Source organism: Megalobrama amblycephala, linkage group LG20 (genome assembly GCF_018812025.1).
Source record: "Megalobrama amblycephala isolate DHTTF-2021 linkage group LG20, ASM1881202v1, whole genome shotgun sequence".
In the NCBI taxonomy this organism is placed as follows: Eukaryota; Metazoa; Chordata; class Actinopteri; order Cypriniformes; family Xenocyprididae; genus Megalobrama; species Megalobrama amblycephala.
In genome coordinates, this window is record NC_063063.1 from 29,947,150 (window position 1) to 29,972,302 (window position 25,153).

Consider the following 25,153-nt stretch of genomic DNA (forward strand, 5'->3'; position numbering starts at 1 on the left):
CTTGCTGAATAAAAGTATTAATTTCTTTAATTTCTTTTCAAAAAAATAAAAATAAAAATTCTTACTGACCCCAAACTTTTGAACGGTAGTGTATAATGCTACAGAAGCTTTGTATTTCAGATAAATGCTGTTCTTTTGAACTTTCTATTCATCAAAGAATCCTGAAAAAAAAAAGTACACAACTGTTTTCAACATTGAAAATAATCATAAATGTTTCTTGAGCAGCAAATCAGCATATTAGAATGATTTCTGAAGGATCATGTGACACTGAAGACTGGAGTAATGATGCTGAAAATTCAGCTTTGCATCACAGGAATAAATTACTTTGTCAAATATATTAAAATAGTACACAGTTATTTTAAATTGTAATAATATTTCACAATATTACTGTTTTTTACTGTATTTTTAATTAAATAAATGTAGCCTTGGTGAGCAGACGAAACTTCTTTTAAAAACATTAAAAATCTTAGTGGTTACAAACTTTTGGACTGTACTGTATATACATAAAGTAAACAAAAATGACAATTATTCTCATTTTTAGTCTTTAGAATTCTCTAAATGTTTTTTCTCACCCGGAAATCCAAAATTTTCTTGAGAAAAATTACTCGCAAATGTCCTAAAAGATAAAAATCTAATCACATATACAGTAAATAATGGCTTTTTAATTGTAAATAATTTTAAACATTATGTTTAGAGGTTTGAAGTCTGAAGTAATCATAAATTACTTAATTTCAAACAATAGTCATCCATTGCATGTCCTCAGACTTCGGCTTCTGTCAGATTTTTCTTCATGTGTAGCAGCTCTAAATTCCCACAGAAGCTCAAAAACCGGTATTGAAAGCAGGGTAGAAATAGATTATGCATGCAAAGGGATGCGTGGGAAAATGAAAAGATGAGAAAATGCATGACAGAAAGAGAGAGACAGGAGAGAAATCTCCTGTTTCAGTGCAGTCCGCCGCATAAATGTGTATCTGCTGTGAAAAGCTTCAATTAAAAACCTCTGCTCTCTCACACGATAATACTCATCCATTATACATCAAAGAAGTGCCGCACGGCCTTAGCCTACAGTGTGTTCTTGTGCGTGTACTGCCGAATATCCACAGAGGTTCAGCTAGTACCTGCCACTTTTAGTAGCGTGAGAGGTTTGATTTCTGAAATGGGTTCCTTGCGCTCCTCATGCGTTCGATCCCACTCAAATCCCTCCTTCCTCAAGCTCCTGTCTTCACAGCTGGAGGTTGAGCACCTTCTTGCTTCACTGCTGCTGGAACTAACAAGGTCAATATTTGTCTTCTGGGCAACAGAAGAGCTCTTGTTGTGAAACGCTGGATCTGTAACTGCATTTGCGCCAAGTTCTGTGTGGTTAAACAAGCTTGCGTCGCAGCTGAGAGGCCTTCGAAGTGGCTTGTGCTTCTTGGTGTTGGTCTCCACTTCTGCGCTGCTATCATTTGGGTTGTTGAGGTAAAGAGACAGGCTGGATCTGTTCTGAGACCTCCATTGGTTTCCGCCTGGCTCTAAAGATACAGTTAGTGGTCGGTTTATAGGCGAGGGATTGACTTGAGATTCATTCGTTTTGAGTCCTTCAGTGTAGCTGTGCCTGTAATGTGCTGTTTTGGGCTTTTCTCGATTGAAATGCTCTCTCTGTTCGGTCATTTTCACAATGGTTGCCTTTCTCCTCAGTACCACACCGTGGTCAAACTCTTCATGATTACAGCCAGGGGTCAGAGCGACAGGCTGGCCGCTAGTGCTTTTCGTCCGCTGTTCGGTGACTTTGACCACTAGGGCTTTTCTTCGTTCAACGGCGAGGTCATTAATCGCCATTGGGCTCAGATGCCCAGAATTCGTGTGCGTGACCTTCCTGGAAGTGATAGTGATGGATGATATTGAGGAGCTGAACGAGTCTGGTGCACTTCCACGTCTGCATGTGGGATGTTTCAGTGCCGGGCTGCCGGGATGAGGCTGAGACTGGCCCGTTTCCACCTTGCTGGTCAAACCGGCTTTAGGATTCCAGGCCTGCAGTCCATTTCGTCCTCCCTCTGAGCTCACGGATCCCGAAGCCTGGAAACAAACAAACAAAATCCATTGAATTGGGCTTTGTGTGAAAGAAAGAGGTTCTTTCTGCCTCCTGCATGGACAATAATGCTTACGGAATAGCGAACCCGTGCGTTCCACCGTTTCCATAGCAACTGCATCAGTGTTGGAGAACTCGGGGGCTGATTTTTGGTTAAGTTAAATTAAGTTGAGGTACTTCTTTATTATATTACGAAAATCACAGGAGCGTTTTAATCTTTTGAACACAAATTCCTCAATTTCAGCACGACTGAATAAATAAAACCAAAATACAGACGCTTGTGCATTTGAACATAAAAAACAGCTCATTCAGTACCATAGTGTGTGTGTGTGTGTGTGTGTGTGTGTGTGTGTGTGTGTGTGTGTGTGTGAATATATGTAAGGCACACATTGGGTTTTCATGATTTATGGGACATTCCATAGACATAATGATTTTTATACTATACAAACTGTATATTCTATCCCCTGTCCCTAACAATAAACATCACATAAAACTTTCTGCATTTTTTAGATTTTCAAAAAACTATCACTGAGTATGATTAATAAGCTATTTTTCTCATGGGGACCAAAAAATGTCCCTACAAAGATTTCATATATATATATATATATATATATATATATATATATCAGTAGCCTATAAATCCAAATAGAGGAAGCATTAGCATTTCTGTTGATACTGAAACAGGATCAAGCTTATTTCCCAATTATACTTTCTTTGGCAAAACATTTAATCAAAGACAGAAGCAGAAAAGCCACCTGAAGCAAACATCCCATAAACAGTGCAATAAACAGAGAGAGAAAGATTTTTATTCTGAGAATACATTTATCCGATATAAACAGCTTAATTCAGTGCATCTGTTCATCTCGTTGAGGTTGATTTGTGTGTGGGTCATCTAGAATTAAGCTTGTAACTGTTTACAAGATGCTTTTAAAGGAGCATTTACCAGTGTTTCTAAATGAAAGACTGCTGGAACAGAAGCCCAGCGCAGACAAACTTGATCAAAGATTTGTAATATTTGTTTAGTGCTCCATGAACTTCTACATTACCTCTTTGGATCCGCACAACTTACAACTACAATCATGCTCTTAGAAGATTCTCTCTGTATTCTTTATTTTATGCACTGAATTTGTGGAAAAATCCACAGTGGAATGGATTTAGAGTCTAAAAAGTAGTAGATATCCGAGTAATAACGGGTGGAGTTAGTGAAAATAGCCTTTGCCAACAAGACTGGCTATTTGCACTCAGTGTAAATAGACACTGGCATTACTCAATTACTGGCATTACCATGTGCTTGTGAATCACGGGTCTCCATCAGGAGCTGCAGGCTTTATGAACCATATAATCATACAAATCTGCATTAGCAATGTCTTTTAGTTAAATGCTATATTTATCATAAGTAGGACAAGAAACATCTCTGTTACTTTACCCTTCATGCTCTGTTCAGGGTCTGAGAGACCCGAAGGCCATTTTTATAGCATGAAAAATATTTAACACTGAAGCATCAGGCTCATACTGCATGACATTTTCTTAAAGGGATCATGACTTGGATTTTTTTTATTATATTAATATGTTCCTTGAGGTTCACTTATAAATGTTAATAAAGTTTTTTGCACAAAAACAAACAAAAAAACAAATATATATACAGAAAAATGATTATTTTCAACCCTCATTCTGACCCTCTGTCTGAAATGACACGTTTGGAGGAGTTGGAGGAGGTGCCGTGGCTGGCACTGCAATGTAATGTAAACATAGCGGTGGCATATTTCTTGGTAATTTCACTCTCACGCCCCGTCATGCCGATATCGCAAGACAGCTTTTCATCTCAATGAGAAATCTCGTCACATTTTAAAGGTGCCGTAGAACATCTTTTTACAAGATGTAATATAAGTCTAAGGTGTCCCCTGAATGTGCCTGTGAATTTCAGCTCAAAATACCTCATAGATTTTTTTTATTCATTTTTTTTAACTGCCTATTTTGGGGCATCATTAAATATGCGCCGATTCAGGCTGCGGCCCCTTTAATTCTCGTGCTCCCCCGCCCCCGGAGCTCGGGCTTGCCTTGAACAGCATAAACAAAGTTCACACAGCTAATATAACCCTCAAAATGGATCTTTACAAAGTGTTCGTCATGCAACATGTCTAATCGCGTAAGTACAGTGTTTATTTTGATGTTTACATTTGATTCTGAATGAGTTTGATGGTGCTCCGTGGCTAAAGCTAACATTACACACTGTTGGAGAGATTTATAAAGAATGAAGTTGTGTTTATGAATTATACAGACTGCAAGTGTTTAAAAATGAAAATAACGACAGTCCTATCTCCGTGAATATAGTAATAAACGATGGTAACTTTAACCACATTTAACAGTACATTAGCAACATGCTAACGAAACATTTAGAAAGACAATTTACAAATATCACTAAAAATATCATGATATCATGGATCATGTCAGTTATTATTGCTCCATCTGCCATTTTTCGCTATTGTTCTTGCTTGCTTACCTAGTCTGATGATTCAGCTGTGCACAGATCCAGACGTTAATACTGCCTGCCCTTGTCTAATGCCTTGAACATGAGCTAGCATATGCAAATATTGGGGGCGTACATATTAATGATCCCGACTGTTACGTAACAGTCGGTGTTATGTTGAGATTCACCTGTTCTTCGGAGGTCTTTTAAACAAATTAGATTTATATAAGAAGGAGGAAACAATGGTGTTTGAGATTCACTGTATGTCATTTCCATGTACTGAACTCTTGTTATTTAACTATGCCAAGGTAAATTCAATTTTTAATTCTAGGGCACCTTTAATATCGCGAGATGGCACGAGATCTTGTCACACCCCTATGTTTTAAGCGATGAAACTTGCAGGATGTTTTAATGGTACAAAGACCAAGGCAACTGTGATTTCTCATGTCATGACCCCTTTACTCTTATAAGATCTTATTTTAAGCAATATTTCAATATGTTTCAAACATCAAAACCTTTTATATTATTTCTTTTTGGTGTCTCAGTAAATCATGAATAAATGCAATGGATTTTCACAAGCTAAAACAATCTACTGGTGCATGCACTTCAGAAATACACTTCAGCCAGCTGTTCAATTTGATTCTACAATGTGTTTTTTAAAGCTGTCAAATTGACCCCAAACCAAAACAACATTAATGTACTATATAATAATCACTTTTCCGAAAGGCGCATTCATACTTTGAGATAAATGATAAGGTTAAAACTTTAATAATATCTGCCTATTGGGTTTTGACTATTTCAGAGGACCATATTAAAAGTATGTGAAGGGAAAATATAAGACTAAGTCAATCACAACAGATCATGTGGGTTAAATACTACTGCATGCAAGTGCAAGTTAGTTCCTATATAAAGCAAACTAATGTTTATATAGTGTTACTAACCTGATGGAGGATGGATGATGTTTTTTCAGGTGTCCTCCAGTATCTGAAGTCTGTAGGTTCAGGTCTCACAGGTTCCCTGTCTGAATAAAACAAGGAAAGTCCACTTTGGGGTGCTTTTTCTGTGTCTGTCATTGAGAAAAGAAACAAAATAAAAAACGAGATCAAAAAAGAAAACTAGAGAGAGCTGATCTGCAGTGCCTTTTTGCGTATAATGTAAATACAACAGCATTTCCTGCCACTCCTGTGTCATAATAAGGCTGATCTTCCTGCTGTGTGTGTTTACAATGTCAACAGAGGTCTGCTTAGACCGACATAACCTGCATCACTTACAGGTGTCAGCGAGACAGAGAGCGAGAGAGAGATTTTAATCTGACAGACAGCCGCTGTGCCACCCGGCCGTGATGGATCGTTCTCTGTCAGCGTTGCCATGGAGACATGACCATGGCATTGTCTGACAGCTAAGGTGCCAAGCTAACTATTTCTTGCCGTCGTTTTTTTAGGCAAGTAATCGCACTTCACACTGGCAGCTAAGACCTGACAGGTAGCTATTTTCCCAGCATGCTCCCGGTATGCAGTTCAGCGTGGCACACACTCTTGTCAGCCGCTCAGGTGTTTGTGTGTCAGGTTCTGCTCTGCCTTTGAGTCATGTCGGAACGATTGTATTTAGATTCGTACGTCGTAATTACCAGTGGAAAACTCTGGGAAGCTTTGGCTTTCCGAGTTGATAGCATGTTAATTTAATAATTGTAGTGGAAACAAATTGGTATTGATCAAAATGAATGCTGAAGCGTGTAAGTGTTTCTGTGTAACTTTAGCTTCACCGAATGCAACCGCAAAAATAATTACTGTTTTCAAAAGGGTCCTTGATTAAGATTTCACATTTTTAACTTTAGTTAGTGTGTAATGTTGCTGTTTTACACCAGACTGCTTCACCAACGAGGGTAAATTCAATGCTGGATTTGCACAAAAGATGAACTTGACTAGGGATGTTCCGATACCACAATTTTGGCTTCGGTACGATACCAGAATCTATAATACCTCGGTATCGATACCAAATCGATACCATAGGTGAAAAATAACCAGCCTCAAAAGATAAGTGAGTTGAAACAATTTTATTAATGAAATGCTTAAAACTCTGCAGTAACAAATGTGCAAATATAATGTAACAAAACCTACATTCAGGGAATATGGTTTAAATTTAGATTAAAAAAAAAAAAAAAAAAAAAAATATATATATATATATATATATATCTTTTATCTCTTTCTTTTATCACATAGTGCAAACAAAATAACCCAATTAAAATGGCTTCATATCTTCACATCTTTTCAGTGTTTATTTTTTTGACAGCTCCTGACATTTATAATATTTATTAATCTTGGTTATTGTAAGGTTTGTGTTTGGGTTCATATTAGTTTAATGCACAAAGTAATGTTAACATGCTAAACATGTATTAGTATATTTATAAATAATTACTGATAGATGAAATGCTATAATACTGTTAGGTCAGGTTACCTCATGAACTTTGCAAATGTAGATTTATTGTAAAGTGTTCATATTAGTAATATTCATAGGCTATATTTCTCTCTCTCGTTCTTTCTCGGCTGCTTCCTCTAGGTGTCGCCGCAGCTGCAGTAATATGCCCTTCATACTAAAATTAATATTACTAATCTCTTTATTCATTCAAATTCAATTAAAATATGATTGTTTGCCACAAGTGCACATATAACAACTAAACTTCATTGGTTCTAGTGTGTCACGCACGCACGTTTGAGCTTTCGTGTTTAATGTTTGATAGCTATGTGCGTGTGCTGATCAGTGTTGTGAATAAAAGTCTAAATTAAATCAGTTGATTCACCTATCGATCTCCGAACTCTTTCGGGATGAGCAAGTGACAAGTGCTTTGCTAGACTTGATGTGTTGCTTCCCCTGGCAACACATGATTTAAAGCAGCATTTGCAGATTTGTGCATGGAGGTCTTTTGTTTCACCTTTATTATCACTTTTGAAGGTAAAGTAAAGTCATATTTCACTCATACAGCTGTCTTTGTCGATTAGTTTCGGGTGTGTAGAACTAACTTTATCTGTTTGATCCATCGTGTGTTGCTCTGTTGTCGCATTTGCCGGGTTTGTGTCTGTTTGAGCAGCACACTGCCACCTAGCGGTGAACTTCGGAACAGCAGCGCATAAAATACCGAGATGTGCAAAATGATATTGTACCATTTGAAATATAATAAATACCGGTATTTTTCCAGTACCGGTATACCGCACATCCCTGGACGGCACATGCTAGTGGATGAGTTTTATCAACTCCACAGCAACTACATAAATTTATCCACTAACCATTCAGAAACGTCTAAAAGTTGTAACTTCTTCCTGAGTCTCTCCATCAGTGTCGACTCCGGTTTGAACAATGTAAGGCTGAACACCGTTACTGACAATCCTCATTTTGGCATTCGTGAGATTCTCCAGTTTTGTTGTTGTTGAGCAACCGAAGCGCGAGCTGTTAAAGCTCCGCCCTCTTCTGGAAAGGGGACCGGGAGCAGCAGCTCATTTGCATTTAAAGGGACACACACAAAAACAGCGTGTTTTTGACAAGCTATAATAAATGATCTATGGGGTATTTTGAGCTGAAACTTCACAGACACCAGAGACTTATATCTTGTGAAAATAATAGGTCCCCTTTAAACAATACTGAACACTCTCCCTCTGCTATTGGTCAGTTTGCAGATAGCCCCACCCCCAACAAATGCCATTGGCTGAGTCAATCTTGTAGTCTTGGGGTAGTTGAATATTTTAGAGCAGCACATGAATGATAAAATAAATAAATACATTATCATTTACAAGGCTGCACGATTAATCAAAATAAAACCAAAATTGTGATATGGCTTAGTACGATTATCAAATAGCGAAGGCTATGATTTAATTAAATAAATATCTGTGCTGTGTGTTTCAGAGTGAAGCACGACACAGCGATTTTAAGAAACTGGCTGCTGATAACAAGAAAAGCTTTAAGAAAATATTGATGGTTTAACATTTGAAAATGAAGAAATAAAGACAGCTATGAATATTATTATTGAAAGATTATTATTATTATTATTATAACATTTTTAAAGACTCGATTTTTATAGTGAAATATTACAGTATAACAATAGTAATATTTCTCATTTTGTTTAATAATTTAGTATAGTAATAAATAATAATACATTGCATTTATAGTACAAATATATATAGTACAAATATTATTTCATAGTCATATTTATTGATATATATAGTTACATAATTTTTGGCCAAATTGTGAAGCCCTACAAACAAACACAGCAAACCTTTTTAAACAATTATTCTTATTCTTATTATTATAAGAGAGTGAGTGAACAGTGAAACATTGAAATATTACTATTGTAATATTTTAATTTTGTTTAATATTTTAAATTAGTAATAATAATAATAATATAATAATAATAAGTAACATTTTAAACCATCGGTGGCCAGCACATTTCTTTAATTCCCTCCAAAATCATGCAATTTTCTCTCAAATAAAGGCAAAAAACATCACTTTTCCATCAATGTTTTGGGATCTGGCAACACAGTGTGATCCAGAGAGACAGGTAGCAAGTGTCTGCCATTGACCCTTAGTTAATCATTCCTTGTTTACAACCGAAGAATGGCCTTCACACACACACACACACACACACATGCACGCGCGTGCATCAACACAGCATGACACTCATGTCCTGTCAGTGTCACCCACCATCTGAAGCTGGTGAGAAAGAAAAAGAGAGAAATTCCCAAACATTTCCGATGTAAACACTCATGGAGGAGTAAGTGCTCCTCATTCCTGCATCACTGCCTCCCTCCTCCTTCCCCTTGACTTGGTCCTGCTCTCACCACTGTAATTACACTGACGCTGTGGCAGCATCATTATACGCTCGTCACCTGCTGACAGAACCGAGAGAAAGATCCCAGCCGCAGCAGGAGCACCGGGAGGACGATGGCATTGAAGAGACTGAAAAGCTAATACTCCTCTGTCCCAGACTCCAACCAATCTGCTTCTGAACCCAAACAATCCGTTTCTGAGTTCAAACAATCATCCTCTGACTCCAAACAATCTCTCCCTGGCTCTAAACAATCTACAAAATCCCTTCCTCTGATTCCAAATACCCTGCTTTGGCTCCAAAAACTCATATACTGTATATAAGGTAAAAGAATTTCATTTAATCAAACTACAAAGAGATCAGTATATGATGTATGTTTTGTGTTTTATACAGAGACCCAATAAATAAATCAACTAAGAAACTTTCTCTGTCTTTCTTTTTTCAGAGTTCCTCTGTGTTCTACATGGGATTTGCAAAACATATGACGTTTAACGTTTTTATTTTTATTTTCTAGCTTAAGAATACTTTGTATTCCTAAAAATAAAATTCCTAAAAATTCCTAAACCTTAAGAAGAATTGACATTCTTGACAAGAATGTTCTTAAAAATTGCTGTAAAAAAGTTAGGATAACCTTCAGTATTACAACATAGCACTAGCTAAATTTAATACATTTTACTATAAGATTTTACTTTTATAATTTAACAAATAACACTAACACATCCCAAGAACTCTAAATTCAAAAATGAAGTGCTTGCTAATTAAAAAAGTACTCTTAAAATAAAGATATTGTTAAGATTTACAAATATAAAGTTTTGATTTTGTTGTATTAGCAAATATAGCATATACAATACATATAATAACAACATCAAAGTCTGTCATTTTATTCTTAAGAAAAGAAAAAAAGATGTTCAAAGGAAAATATTTGAGAATTTTCTTAAAGATAACTTTTTAAAATTTACTTTAAAAAGTTTTTATTGCTAAGAACACTTATTAATCTTATTGGCTGAAACATAAAATTGCATGTCACAGACCTTTTCTATAGTTATGGACATAATCATACACAAATGAATTAGATAGCCCTGAAATTCCCCACCAAATCTTACCTGCTCCAAATGTATTATTTTAAATGTACTCCACTGATGATTTGTATGTACTCGTTTAATAATGACATTATGATCATTTTTACCCCAAAATTCATTTGTAGTTTAATTTTAAAACCATTAATTATATGCACAGCTTAAATTTCCAGCAATTCACTGAATTCAATGAAGATGATATTTCATACTACTGTGTAAAGCTCAAACCTCCAAACATAAATCACTGCTGCCCCTCCCCAAGCAGCTCATTCAGAAATTTTATATGCCGTCTTAGTCAATACGCACCATTTGGTCTTGGTCCGTTAAGTTTGGCAGGAGAGCGAAGCAACACTGGAGTGATGGGAGACTTCAGTTTCTGCTGAAAGAACACACAGACTTTAGTTGTAGATATGATATGATCAGATATGATCAGTTTATAAATCAGATTGCATTAGATAACAAAAGCTTTGACTCTGTGTTTGTGAAGCATTAGTGGAACATGATTAACTACAGCGGTGGTTCCTCTGTAGTGATGGGAAAAACAAAGCATTTGAACAAAGTTTGAATCAAATGCTTCACAAAATTATCCACTCTTGGAACACCACACGCTGGTGACACCTGTTGGTCAGAACCTTGTAACTGCAGCAAAAACAAATATGCATAAAAACACCGGTTACACTTTATTTTAAGGTGAAGTAGTTGTACTTTGTACTTACTGTACAGAGTAACATTAATTAACTAGTTCGCCCAAAATTGAAAATTCTGTATTAATTACTCACCCTCATGTCGTTCCAAACCCGTAAGACCTTCGTTCATCTTGGGAACACAAATTAAGATATTTTTGATGAAATCTGTGAGCTTTCTGGCCTCCAATAGACTGCAACGTTATAACCACTTTCAAGGTCCAGAAAGGTATTAAAGACATTGGTAAAACAGTCCATGTGACTGCAGTGGTTCAACCTTAATGTTATGAAGTGACGAGAATACTTTTTGTGCGCAAAAACAAAACAAAAATAACATCTTTATTCAACAGTTTCGTCTCTTCCCTGTCTTTACTACCTTTCTGGGCTTTGAAATTGGTAATAACATTGCAGTCTATTGGAGGCCAGAAAGCTCATGGATTTCATCAAAAATATCTTCATTTGTGTTCAGAAAATGAACGACATGAGGGTGATGACAGAATTTTCGGTAACACTTTATATCACAGTGTCCTTATTACACATTACATGTCAGTGTAGTAATAACAATAAATTATGCATAACTATATGCAACTAACCCTAAACCAAACCCTTATCCTAATCCTAACTCTATAAGTACATGTATTAAATTATTATTAATTAGTACTTAAATATATAATTGCACTGTAACACAGACACCTTAAAATAAAGTGTAACCAAATTTTTATTTTTGGGTGAACTAGCCTGATTCAGAAAAACCTGATTCATTGGTTCGCAGAGATCATCGCATCATAGAATCTAGAACAGTTATGAACAGTTATAATTTACTGAAATCACGTGACTTTGGAAGTTTGATACGTGTTCCGAATCACTGGTTTGAAACAAATGATTCACAAAGCACCCATGACCTCTGCTAGTAAATCTGTGTGACTTTTAGGGGAACTGACTACATATGCACTAAAATCACCAAAACACAAGACATTGAGCAAAAATGATGAAGTTAGGAAGAAAAGAAAACATCCTGCATTTGAGAACGCACACCACTTGGTTTGATATGTTCTTATCTAATGCATTGCCATTCAGACATTTTAAGTGTTACTTAGGAGTCCAAATACTACTGAAGTTTAGGCATAAAATGACTGAAGTGAAAAGATAGGAAGATGCTTTAGGATTCATTTCCATCCTCTGGGCCTGCGGCACTGTTGTGATCCTGTTGCGGTTCTGACGTGGTTGAATCTATTCCTTTCTAAATCCATTCCGAATGGATCTAAGCACCTGCTGACAGAGCGGTTTTATCTCGACTTCATGCAGCACCCAGACAGCCACTGAAGTTCATGTACTTGACAGTCATCCAGATATTTTTCTCTCTTTCCCACCTTTCACTTTTCTATTTCTCTCTCTCTTTCTGGCATCGGTTGACACTAAGGTAAATCAGGTCTGAGAGCTCGGCTGTTCATTTCCGGGATTTGTTCCCAGTGGAGGTGAGAGTGATTGTTGTGCAGTTTACAGTGGTGGCAGAAGTCTGCAGGACTCTGAAAGCTTTTATCTCCAGTGCGGATGACTCAATCGCTCTGAACTTATGAGCAAAAAAGTTTTATACTGTACTGAACCATAGTGAGGCACTAAACGGCAATATGTGATATAGCAGAGCTCTATTATGGAAATCCAACAGATAAGTTTTTAATATATCTTTAATCTTGTTGTCATATAAAAACTGCAACATTCTAAAATGTAAAAAACTAAGGCTGATTTAATGAATATCTGAAGTCAGAACTCTATGCGAGAACAATTTTCCTCTCCAAAAAGCAGATAAGCCATTATCAGGGGACACTTTAAAACTATTCAGAAAGTAATTTAAAAATCAAATTCAAATTCTCTGTGTCAAATATTAGCATATTGCTTACTGCATACTGGACAGAAACATGAGTAATAGCAAAGTGTCATGATCACTAGTTGGAGTGCCCTAGTTAGCCACTAGAGGGCACTCCAACACGGACTATTTCTCACCACACTTGGACTTCATTTCCCATAACCCACTTCCCGGACTCATTATCCTGTCATTGCACTCAGCTGTTTTGTGTTTGTTCATTAGTCTATTTATACCTGGTTTGTTTCTGCTTTTGTTATTGTGGTTTCATTTATGGTCACTGGCTTCACTGTTTGTTTTTCTTGCTTTGTGTGGACTGTTCTGTGGATTTTGACTCTTGCCTGAATGGATTACGTTTTTGGATTGCCCTATTAAAGCTGCATTTGGATCTTACTTTCTTGTCTCTGTGCCCTCTGTGACACAAAGTCCTTTTAAAGGGTTAGTTCACCCAAAAATGAAAATTCTGTCATAATTTACTCACCCTCAAGTAGTTCCAAACCTGTATGAATTTCTTTGTTCTGCTGTACACAAAGTAAGATATTTGGAAGAATGTCAGATCTCACCCCCAGGCATTTGTAACTACTTGAGGGTGAGTAAATGATGACATAATTTCCATTTTTGGGTGAACTATCCCTTTAACACAAGTCATTTCACTCAGCGGCCATCTTTGAAACACCTATCGGTCGTGCTAGTGCAGCTGCCATCTCATCAAACATCAAATTCTCCAAAGCTGTTCACCAAGCTTTCGATTAAATTTCATATTTGAAATCAATGAAATCTGATAACAAATGCCTCATAAATTTTGTTTCTAAACTCTCGAATCATGACAAAAAACTGCATTTTTAAGGCTGGATCAAGCTAATACAGTCATAAGCATGTGTGTGACTGTTTCTATAGGAACCGGAGCTTTTAGGCAGCTGCAGTCAATCGGCGATTGGCTCTTATTTAGAAGGCAGGACTTATTCCGCCATATTCATTTCCCCATTCATAATAATACGAGTGCACCGTCTTTCTATATATAAAGACAGTCACAGTGATGCTTGCCTTAGCAAACACCATTAATGATAAATATTTTAAACAGTAGTAGGCCTACATTGTTCTCACTTGACCCCTTTATGTTGCATCCCAAATTCTGCAAGTGGCACCCAGTTATCGTCTTGGAAAATTATTTTGAACACACACACTTCACATAATTACATGTACATCCTACTTTTTTTGTTTTATGTGTTTTGTATTGATGGTATAGTCTAACTGTGTTTTGTCTGCTTTAAAAATTAATTAAAAAATATTTTGACTTGTTAATGAGGCCAATTTTGAGGCCGATTTAGATAAATAAAATAAAAAATATGTATTAAAAATAACTGAAAAAACTTAAATAAATAAATAAAATGCTTCAAATGACTTAGAAAAACAACTCTTACTGTATAAATAAATACAAACTATAGAAATAATATATCAATCACAAAACTGCACAGAATGCATACTGCAGTATGGTAGTATGCTATTCTGAACTTCTTGGCCCACTGTGACATCACTTCCCTTTCACGTTATTCTTTCTTACCTGGCACCTGCTGTCGTCATGGTGGTTGTTATAGATGTCCGTCAGTATCACATGTCTTTGTATGGGCAGCCAGCCAAAGCGAACCGGAGCGAGAGCACAGAACTGAGCTCTTTCTGCACTGGAAACAGGTTTAATGTGAACCCTCTTGCTCCTTGCATGAGACTCCAGGCTCTCACAAACACTGGGACAGACGGTAGGTGTCTGATTCCAGAGAGAGGACAGATCAGGACAGAGTGGGCTACTTCCCGTCATCTCATTTGGGAGAACCGGCGTTGATACCGTCCTGTCCGCAAACTGAGGTATGTGCTTCTGAAGCGGCCGTGATTGGAGTCTCTCTAGCGTCTGAAGCCATTTGTCCATCCTGCCACCTTCTATGCAGCTCTGTGGACGAGCTCTGCGAGGAGGCTCATTCACCTGCGCCGCAGGGCCCTCATAATGACCCCGCTCTCCAGGCCTCCTCCATGATGAGGACCTGCGAAGGAGACCCGTGCTGTTTTTGCTGGGCTGAAGTAGCTGCCGCCAGCCTTCAGGCTTCACGTCCTCCATAAAAAACTAAGAAAAGACAAAGAAAATGCATCTTAAGAACAAAACAGCACGTGTACCTTCATCACAAACTTCAGTGACATCCTAATTGAGCTTCACGATGTTCAGAACACTGTCTTTTCATAAAGTCAACATACAAGCATGTTTACTGCACTCTTGTTTTCCAGTAAAAAATACATCAAAACATCTTGAAAAATATGATAAATTCACCAGAAAAGCAGAACAGAAAGTTTTCTAATGCTTTTGGCAAATTGTTTTTCCTTGGTTTTTATAGATTTTTTTTACAGTGACATCCTAATTGAGCTCAGACTGCTGTGTCTTCTCAAAAAGTCAATACAATCCTACACACGAACCCGCTCAAATAACCGCAAGCTGACATGAGCGCATGCATGGTTAACAGATCTGTTTACCTGCGTCACACGGCTCTGACGAGGACGACACAATCTGACTTCACGAGGCAACAGCAGTGAGATAATCTCAGCTTTCCTCACGCAGTGTGAAGAGGGGCCACTGGTGCCGTCTCCTCTCAGCCATGACTATAAATGTGTGTGCTAGTCTGAACGAACAAAAGACTTACAGAACAACTTCTATTTTTCACTGGGAGAGAGATGTGTGTGTGTGTGTTTGCTCGCAGCCAGCAAATACCCCCTTTTTCAACCTAGACATGTTGCCTTGGAGTTTTGTTTACTCTCAGAGATGCTTTTAACATTCATCTTGTAGTGAACGGTGCACAAAGGAATCTGCAGTTTAACACATATAACCCAAAGTGAAAAAGCAACATCCATATAAACTCTACAAAGTGTTCTACTTGCATTTTCTTCTCTTTTGGTTTAGTAAAGGAAAGGAAAATAGATTTTTCAGAGCAAGTTCTTGCTAGTGCAAAACTTACTGCAGAAACGCTAGGGTATTGTGGGAGGTTTTAACGAGCTAACGAGTGGGTGAATGCTAGGTAGTTGCTTACTTAGTCAAGTCAAAAGATCCCACGTTCAAATCTTTCTGGTATAATATTGTGGTCTCTAGATATGGCTCGGTTCCCTCCTTCATTATAAATTCACTGGATATTTTTTTGCATTATCCACCAGGCAAAAAACTCTGATTGCTTAGAAAAGTAACAGCAAAACTTTTTAACAAGCAGAACTTAAAAAATCATTTATGTTTTTAGCACAAACTTAGTGGAAGCTGTTTATATGCTTAAAGTTTGGAGTTTGTTCAAATCATTAATCCTACTTATTTGCAAACATTAGTAAATGTATTTTAACCCAGCGAATGGGTTATTTAGGCATTGGTTGTTTTAACCCAGCGAATGGGTTGTTTAGGCATGGGTTGTTTTAACCCAGCGAATGGGTTGTTTAGGCATGGGTTGTTTTAACCCAGCAAAAGGGTTGTTTTTGGGTTTTTTAACCCAGCGAATGGGTTGTTTAGGCATGGGTTGTTTTAACCCAGCGAATGGGTTGTTTTTGGGTTGTTTTAACAAAGCGAATGAGTTGTTTTAACCCAGCGAATGGGTTGTTTAGGCATGGTTTGTTTTAACCCAGCAAATGGGTTGTTTAGTCATGGGTTGTTTTAACCCAGCAAATGGGTTGTTTTTGGGTTGTTTTAACAAAGCGAATGAGTTTTTTTAACCCAGCGAATGGGTTGTTTAGGCATGGTTTGTTTTAACCCAGCGAATGGGTTGTTTAGGCATGGTTTGTTTTAACCCAGCGAATGGGTTGTTTAGTCATGGGTTGTTTTAACCCAGCAAAAGGGTTGTTTTGGGGTTTTTTAACCCAGCGAATGGGTTGTTTAGGCATGGGTTGTTTTAACCCAGCGAATGGGTTGTTTTTGGGTTGTTTTAACAAAGCGAATGAGTTGTTTTAACCCAGCGAATGGGTTGTTTAGGCATGGTTTGTTTTAACCCAGCAAATGGGTTGTTTAGTCATGGGTTGTTTTAACCCAGCAAATGGGTTGTTTTTGGGTTGTTTTAACAAAGCGAATGAGTTTTTTTAACCCAGCGAATGGGTTGTTTAGGCATGGTTTGTTTTAACCCAGCGAATGGGTTGTTTAGTCATGGGTTGTTTTAACCCAGCAAATGGGTTGTTTTTGGGTTGTTTTAACAAAGCGAATGAGTTGTTTTAACCCAGCGAATGGGTTGTTTAGGCATGGTTTGTTTTAACCCAGCAAATGGGTTGTTTAGGCATGGTTTGTTTTAACCCAGCAAATGGGTTGTTTTTGGGTTGTTTTAACACAGCGAATGAGTTGTTTTAACCCAGCGAATGGGTTGTTTAGGCATGGTTTGTTTTAACCCAGCAAATGGATTGTTTCTGGGTTGTTTTAACACAGCGAATGAGTTGTTTAGGCATGGGTTGTTTTAACCCAGCGAATGGGTTGTTTAGTCATGGGTTGTTTTAACCCAGGAAATGGGTTGTTTTTGGGTTGTTTTAACAAAGCGAATGAGTTGTTTTAACCCAGCGAATGGGTTGTTTAGGCATGGTTTGTTTTAACCCAGCAAATGGGTTGTTTTTGGGTTGTTTTAACACAGCGAATGAGTTGTTTTAACCCAGCGAATGGGTTGTTTAGGCATGGTTTGTTTTAACCCAGCAAATGGATTGTTTCTGGGTTGTTTTAACACAGCGAATGAGTTGTTTAGGCATGGGTTGTTTTAACCCAGCGAATGGGTTGTTTAGTCATGGGTTGTTTTAACCCAGCAAATGGGTTGTTTTTGGGTTGTTTTAACACAGCGAATGAGTTGTTTAGGCATGGGTTGTTTTAACCCAGCGAATGGGTTGTTTAGTCATGGGTTGTTTTAACCCAGCAAATGGGTTGTTTTTGGGTTGTTTTAACACAGCGAATGGGTTGTTTAGGCATGGGTTGTTTTAACCCAGCGAATGGGTTGTTTAGTCATGGGTTGTTTTAACCCAGCAAATGGGTTGTTTTTGGGTTGTTTTAACACAGCGAATGAGTTGTTTTAACCTAGCGAATGGGTTGTTTAGTCATGGGTTGTTTTAACCCAGCAAATGGGTTGTTTTTGGGTTGTTTTAACACAGCGAATGAGTTGTTTAGGCATGGGTTGTTTTAACCCAGCGAATGGGTTGTTTAGTCATGGGTTGTTTTAACCCAGCAAATGGGTTGTTTTTGGGTTGTTTTAACACAGCGAATTAGTTGTTTTAAGCCAGCGAATGGGTTGTTTTTGGGTTTTTTAACCCAGTGAATGGGTTGTTTAGGCATGGGTTGTTTTAACCCAGCGAATGGGTTGTTTAGTCATGGGTTGTTTTAACCCAGCAAATGGGTTGTTTTTGGGTTGTTTTAACACAGCGAATGAGTTGTTTTAACCCAGCGAATGGGTTGTTTAGGCATGGGTTGTTTTAACCCAGCAAAAGGGTTGTTTTTGGGTTTTTTAACCCAGCGAATGAGTTGTTTAGGCATGGGTTGTTTTAACCCAGCGAATGGGTTGTTTAGTCATTGGTTGTTTTAACCCAGCAAATGGGTTGTTTTTGGGTTGTTTTAACAAAGCGAATGAGTTGTTTTAACCCAGCGAATGGGTTGTTTAGGCATGGTTTGTTTTAACCCAGCAAATGGGTTGTTTTTGGGTTGTTTTAACACAGCGAATGAGTTGTTTTAACCCAGCGAATGGGTTGTTTAGGCATGGTTTGTTTTAACCCAGCGAATGGGTTGTTTAGGCATGGGTTGTTTTAACCCAGCGAATGGGTTGATTTTGGGTTCTTTTAACCCAGCGAATGGGTTGTTTAGTCATGGGTTGTTTTAACCCAGCAAATGGGTTGTTTTTGGGTTGTTTTAACTAAGCGAATGAGTTGTTTTAACCCAGCGAATGGGTTGTTTAGGCATGGGTTGTTTTAACCCAGCAAATGGGTTGTTTTTGGGTTGTTTTAACACAGCGAATGAGTTGTTTTAACCCAGCGAATGGGTTGTTTAGGCATGGTTTGTTTTAACCCAGCAAATGGATTGTTTCTGGGTTGTTTTAACACAGCGAATGAGTTGTTTAGGCATGGGTTGTTTTAACCCAGCGAATGGGTTGTTTAGTCATGGGTTGTTTTAACCCAGCAAATGGGTTGTTTTTGGGTTGTTTTAACACAGCGAATAAGTTGTTTAGGCATGGGTTGTTTTAACCCAGCGAATGGGTTGTTTAGTCATGGGTTGTTTTAACCCAGCAAATGGGTTGTTTTTGGGTTGTTTTAACACAGCGAATGAGTTGTTTTAACCCAGCGAATGGGTTGTTTAGTCATAGGTTGTTTTAACCCAGCAAATGGGTTGTTTTTGGGTTGTTTTAACACAGCGAATGAGTTGTTTTAACCTAGCGAATGGGTTGTTTAGTCATGGGTTGTTTTAACCCAGCAAATGGGTTGTTTTTGGGTTGTTTTAACACAGCGAATGAGTTGTTTTAACACAGCGAATGGGTTGTTTAGGCATGGGTTGTTTTAACCCAGCGAATGGGTTGTTTAGTCATGGGTTGTTTTAACCCAGCAAATGGGTTGTTTTTGGGTTGTTTTAACACAGCGAATGAGTTGTTTTAACCCAGCGAATGGGTTGTTTAGGCATGGTTTGTTTTAACCCAGCAAATGGGTTGTTTTTGGGTTGTTTTAACACAGCGAATGAGTTGTTTAGGCATGGGTTGTTTTAACCCAGCGAATGGGTTGTTTAGTCATGGGTTGTTTTAACCCAGCAAATGGGTTGTTTTTGGGTTGTTTTAACACAGCGAATGAGTTGTTTTAACCCAGCGAATGGGTTGTTTAATCATAGGTTGTTTTAACCCAGCAAATGGGTTGTTTTTGGGTTGTTTTAACACAGCGAATGAGTTGTTTTAACCCAGCGAATGGGTTGTTTAGGCATGGGTTGTTTTAACCCAGCGAATGGGTTGTTTAGTCATGGGTTGTTTTAACCCAGCAAATGGGTTGTTTTTGGGTTGTTTTAACACAGCGAATGAGTTGTTTTAACCCAGCGAATGGGTTGTTTAGGCATGGTTTGTTTTAACCCAGCAAATGGATTGTTTTTGGGTTGTTTTAACACAGCGAATGAGTTGTTTTAACCCAGCGAATGGGTTGTTTAAGCATTGGTTGTTTTAACCCAGCGAATGGGTTGTTTAGGCATGGGTTGTTTTAACCCAGCGAATGGGTTGATTTTGGGTTCTTTTAACCCAGCGAATGGGTTGTTTAGGCATGGGTTGTTTTAACCCAGCAAATGGGTTGTTTTTGGGTTGTTTTAACACAGCGAATGGGTTGTTTAGGCATGGGTTGTTTTAACCCAGTGAATGGGTTGTTTAGGCATGGGTTGTTTTAACCCGGCGAATGGGTTGTTTAGGCATGGGTTGTTTTAACCCAGCGAATGGGTTGTTTAGTCATGGGTTGTTTTAACCCAGCAAATGGGTTGTTTTTGGGTTGTTTTAACACAGCGAATGGGTTGTTTAGGCATGGGTTGTTTTAACCCAGCGAATGGGTTGTTTAGTCATGGGTTGTTTTAACCCAGCAAAAGGGTTGTTTTTGGGTTTTTTAACCCAGCGAATGAGTTGTTTAGGCATGGGTTGTTTTAACCCAGCGAATGGGTTGTTTAGTCATTGGTTGTTTTAACCCAGCAAATGGGTTGTTTTTGGGTTGTTTTAACACAGCGAATGAGTTGTTTAGGCATGGGTTGTTTTAACCCAGCGAATGGGTTGTTTAGTCATGGGTTGTTTTAACCCAGCAAATGGGTTGTTTTTGGGTTGTTTTAACACAGTGAATGAGTTGTTTTAACCCAGCGAATGGGTTGTTTAGTCATAGGTTGTTTTAACCCAGCAAATGGGTTGTTTTTGGGTTGTTTTAACACAGCGAATGAGTTGTTTTAACCTAGCGAATGGGTTGTTTAGTCATGGGTTGTTTTAACCCAGCAAATGGGTTGTTTTTGGGTTGTTTTAACACAGCGAATGAGTTGTTTTAACACAGCGAATGGGTTGTTTAGGCATGGGTTGTTTTAACCCAGCGAATGGGTTGTTTAGTCATGGGTTGTTTTAACCCAGCAAATGGGTTGTTTTTGGGTTGTTTTAACACAGCGAATGAGTTGTTTTAACCCAGCGAATGGGTTGTTTAGGCATGGTTTGTTTTAACCCAGCAAATGGGTTGTTTTTGGGTTGTTTTAACACAGCGAATGAGTTGTTTAGGCATGGGTTGTTTTAACCCAGCGAATGGGTTGTTTAGTCATGGGTTGTTTTAACCCAGCAAATGGGTTGTTTTTGGGTTGTTTTAACACAGCGAATGAGTTGTTTTAACCCAGCGAATGGGTTGTTTAATCATAGGTTGTTTTAACCCAGCAAATGGGTTGTTTTTGGGTTGTTTTAACACAGCGAATGAGTTGTTTTAACCCAGCGAATGGGTTGTTTAGGCATGGGTTGTTTTAACCCAGTGAATGGGTTGTTTAGTCATGGGTTGTTTTAACCCAGCAAATGGGTTGTTTTTGGGTTGTTTTAACACAGCGAATGAGTTGTTTTAACCCAGCGAATGGGTTGTTTAGGCATGGTTTGTTTTAACCCAGCAAATGGATTGTTTTTGGGTTGTTTTAACACAGCGAATGAGTTGTTTTAACCCAGCGAATGGGTTGTTTAAGCATTGGTTGTTTTAACCCAGCGAATGGGTTGTTTAGGCATGGGTTGTTTTAACCCAGCGAATGGGTTGATTTTGGGTTCTTTTAACCCAGCGAATGGGTTGTTTAGGCATGGGTTGTTTTAACCCAGCAAATGGGTTGTTTTTGGGTTGTTTTAACACAGCGAATGGGTTGTTTAGGCATGGGTTGTTTTAACCCAGTGAATGGGTTGTTTAGGCATGGGTTGTTTTAACCCGGCGAATGGGTTGTTTAGGCATGGGTTGTTTTAACCCAGCGAATGGGTTGTTTAGTCATGGGTTGTTTTAACCCAGCAAATGGGTTGTTTTTGGGTTGTTTTAACACAGCGAATGAGTTGTTTAGGCATGGGTTGTTTTAACCCAGCGAATGGGTTGTTTAGTCATGGGTTGTTTTAGCCCAGCAAATGGGTTGTTTTTGGGTTGTTTTAACACAGAGAATGAGTTGTTTTAACCCAGCGAATGGGTTGTTTAGTCATGGGTTGTTTTAACCCAGCAAATGGGTTGTTTTTGGGTTGTTTTAACACAGCGAATGGGTTGTTTAGGCATGGGTTGTTTTAACCCAGCGAATGGGTTGTTTAGTCATGGGTTGTTTTAACCCAGCAAATGAGTTGTTTTTGGGTTGTTTTAACACAGCGAATGAGTTGTTTTAACCCAGCGAATGGGTTGTTTAGGCATGGTTTGTTTTAACCCAGCAAATGGATTGTTTTTGGGTTGTTTTAACACAGCGAATGAGTTGTTTAGGCATGGGTTGTTTTAACCCAGCGAATGGGTTGTTTAGTCATGGGTTGTTTTAACCCAGCAAATGGGTTGTTTTTGGGTTGTTTTAACACAGCGAATGGGTTGTTTAGGCATGGGTTGTTTTAACCCAGCGAATGGGTTGTTTAGTCATGGGTTGTTTTAACCCAGCAAATGGGTTGTTTTTGGGTTGTTTTAACACAGCGAATGAGTTGTTTTAACCCAGCGAATGGGTTGTTTAGTCATGGGTTGTTTTAACCCAACAAATGGGTTGTTTTGGGGTTGTTTTAACACAGCGAATGAGTTGTTTTAACCCAGCGAATGAGTTGTTTAGGCATGGGTTGTTTTAACCCAGCGAATGGGTTGTTTAGTCATGGGTTGTTTTAACCCAGCAAATGGGTTGTTTAGGCATGGGTTGTTTTAACACAGCGAATGGGTTGTTTAGTCATGGGTTGTTTTAACCCAGCAAATGGGTTGTTTTTGGGTTGTTGTAACACAGCGAATGGGTTGTTTAGGCATGGGTTGTTTTAACCCAGCGAATGGGTTGTTTAGTCATGGGTTGTTTTAACCCAGCGAATGGGTTGTTTTTGGGTTGTTTTAACACAGCGAATGAGTTGTTTTAACCCAGCGAATGGGTTGTTTAGGTATGGATCGTTTTAACCCAGCAAATGGATTGTTTTTGGGTTGTTTTAACACATCGAATGAGTTGTTTTAACCCAGCGAATGGGTTGTTTAGGCATGGTTTGTTTTAACCCAGCAAATAGATTGTTTTTGGGTTGTTTTAACACAGCGAATGAGTTGTTTTAACCCAGCGAATGGGTTGTGTAGGCATGGGTTGTTTTAACCCAGCGAATGGGTTGTTTAGTCATGGGTTGTTTTAACCCAGCAAATGGGTTGTTTTTGGGTTGTTTTAACACAGCAAATGAGTTGTTTTAACCCAGCGAATGGGTTGTTTAGGCATGGTTTGTTTTAACCCAGCAAATGGATTGTTTTTGGGTTGTTTTAACCCAGCGAATGGATTGTTTAGTCATGGGTTGTTTTAACCCAGCAAATGGGTTGTTTTTGGGTTGTTTTAACACAGCGAATGAGTTGTTTTAACCCAGCGAATGGGTTGTTTAGGCATGGGTTGTTTTAACCCAGCAAATGGATTGTTTTAACCCAGTGATTGGGTTGTTTTAACACAGTGGTTGGGTTAAATGTTTGCCCAACCTGCTTGGTATTTAACTCAACTATTGTTTAAAAATGACTGTATTGCTCACTTAAACTGAACCTAAAATATGTTTAATAAATGAACATTTATTAATAAGTTTAATTAATAATAATTAAACAATAAACTAATGTTAATTAATGAAACCTTATTGTAAAGCGTTACTGCAATAATAATATGCGATGCTTGGCTTAGCAAACGCCACTAATGATAAAAAAGAGCACTTGCTTTCACCATGTTTACTACAAAAATCCTTGTACTATAAAAAAATTGTACTACAAAAGTACCATGGTACACTTAGGGTATCAGATGATGATGCCATATTCATGCAGCATAGTACATGTAACACTATAACATAGCAAAATCCTGGCAACCACCCACATTGCTCTAGCGTCACATCAGCGAGTTTTTCCTGGGAAAACACCAGTCAGAAAATCTAGTTTTGGGCCTGTGTTTTTAGACAAACTCAGATCTGGGTTAGAACCGTAACATCTAACACACACAGAGCTGCTGTGTCCCATGGTTTGGAGCAGGGCATGTGATCGCCAGGGCTTCTGGGTAATTAGCGCTTCAGGGAGATGAATCAGATGATGAGGTTTTTAATGTTTGTATCGGGCCACCCACATGATCTCTCAAGACCTTGAAGGCGATGAAAGTACACACATCTTCAGGGTGAATATGCTCTGTCCCGGTGTTTCTGTAAACAACACATCTGTTCTGCTGCTTCAGGATCGCATATTGCATATTTAGACCTGTTAGAAAGAGAAATCACTTAGAAAAGTGAGATCTCTTTAATACCTCATTTGTTTCTCCTACAAATCAACAGCATTAAATGGGTTTATTTAAAAGGGAGTTTCTTCTGAGAAAAAGACCCAGGAAAATTCTAGTTTAAGAGTATGTTTCTCAATAATGTCTCAAACTGTGATCAGATTAGTCTGTAATCAAATATCAATTTCAGTTAATATAAATATCTCATAAAATTCTCCCAATTCCAAAATGACCTGAGCTGCTATTCTGTAACTTTATAGCTGATCAGTGAATCTGAACCTTTACATTAATTTATTCAGCTCAACACTTCATCATTTAACTTAATGTATATATTCCTCAAAAAATCCTATTTAGAGCTGTTCACACACTGAGGATTACAAGCTGCCACAGTAAAGACATTAAGCTTTTTTAAATAGCTCACCATTTTCTTCTCAATCTGAATACAGATTTTTCATCTCGTGTGAGACACAGAAATGCGTCTTTTCCCAGAGGTTACTGCGTCTAACCTACATCATTACTGTAATTACACCGGCTCTTGTGTTTCCTGTCGACCCCTATGGACTCGGAAAGAAAAATATGTTCGTAATAGTATATTACCACACTGCAGTATGCATATGGTGTCATTTTTTTAAATAAAATGTCTCTATAAAGCTTCTGATCACATGGCACCTTGGAAATAAAAATGTTTAGTTAGCATTTTTATTAAAAAAAAAAATCTTAAAAGATCAATATTGCATGCATTAAGAACATATGCATTGCATACAATATACTGTATGTGTTCGGAATAGTA

At 38.0% G+C, this 25,153-nt stretch overlaps 1 protein-coding gene across 6 annotated transcripts in view; it reads right to left on the reverse strand.

Annotated features, from left to right (window-relative positions):
- lg20h10orf90 (linkage group 20 C10orf90 homolog) overlaps positions 1-25,153 on the reverse strand; it is a 42,548-nt gene that overhangs the window by 11,773 nt on the left and 5,622 nt on the right. For 2 of the 6 annotated variants that reach the window (XR_007181907.1, XM_048170751.1), the window contains exons 2-5: positions 14,530-15,081; positions 10,731-10,803; positions 5,477-5,601; positions 1,119-2,055 (exon numbers count right to left, since the gene is read on the reverse strand). Coding sequence is in view for 5 of the 6 variants with exons in the window: in XM_048170751.1 (XP_048026708.1) it covers positions 1,119-2,055; positions 5,477-5,601; positions 10,731-10,803; positions 14,530-15,081 (1,687 nt within the window). In the remaining variant the exon portion in view is untranslated. Of the gene's footprint in view, positions 1-1,118; positions 2,056-5,476; positions 5,602-10,730; positions 10,804-14,529; positions 15,082-15,482; positions 15,617-25,153 lie in introns of those variants that run through there. The other 4 variants (XM_048170754.1, XM_048170756.1, XM_048170753.1 and 1 more) reach the window with 4 other exon arrangements.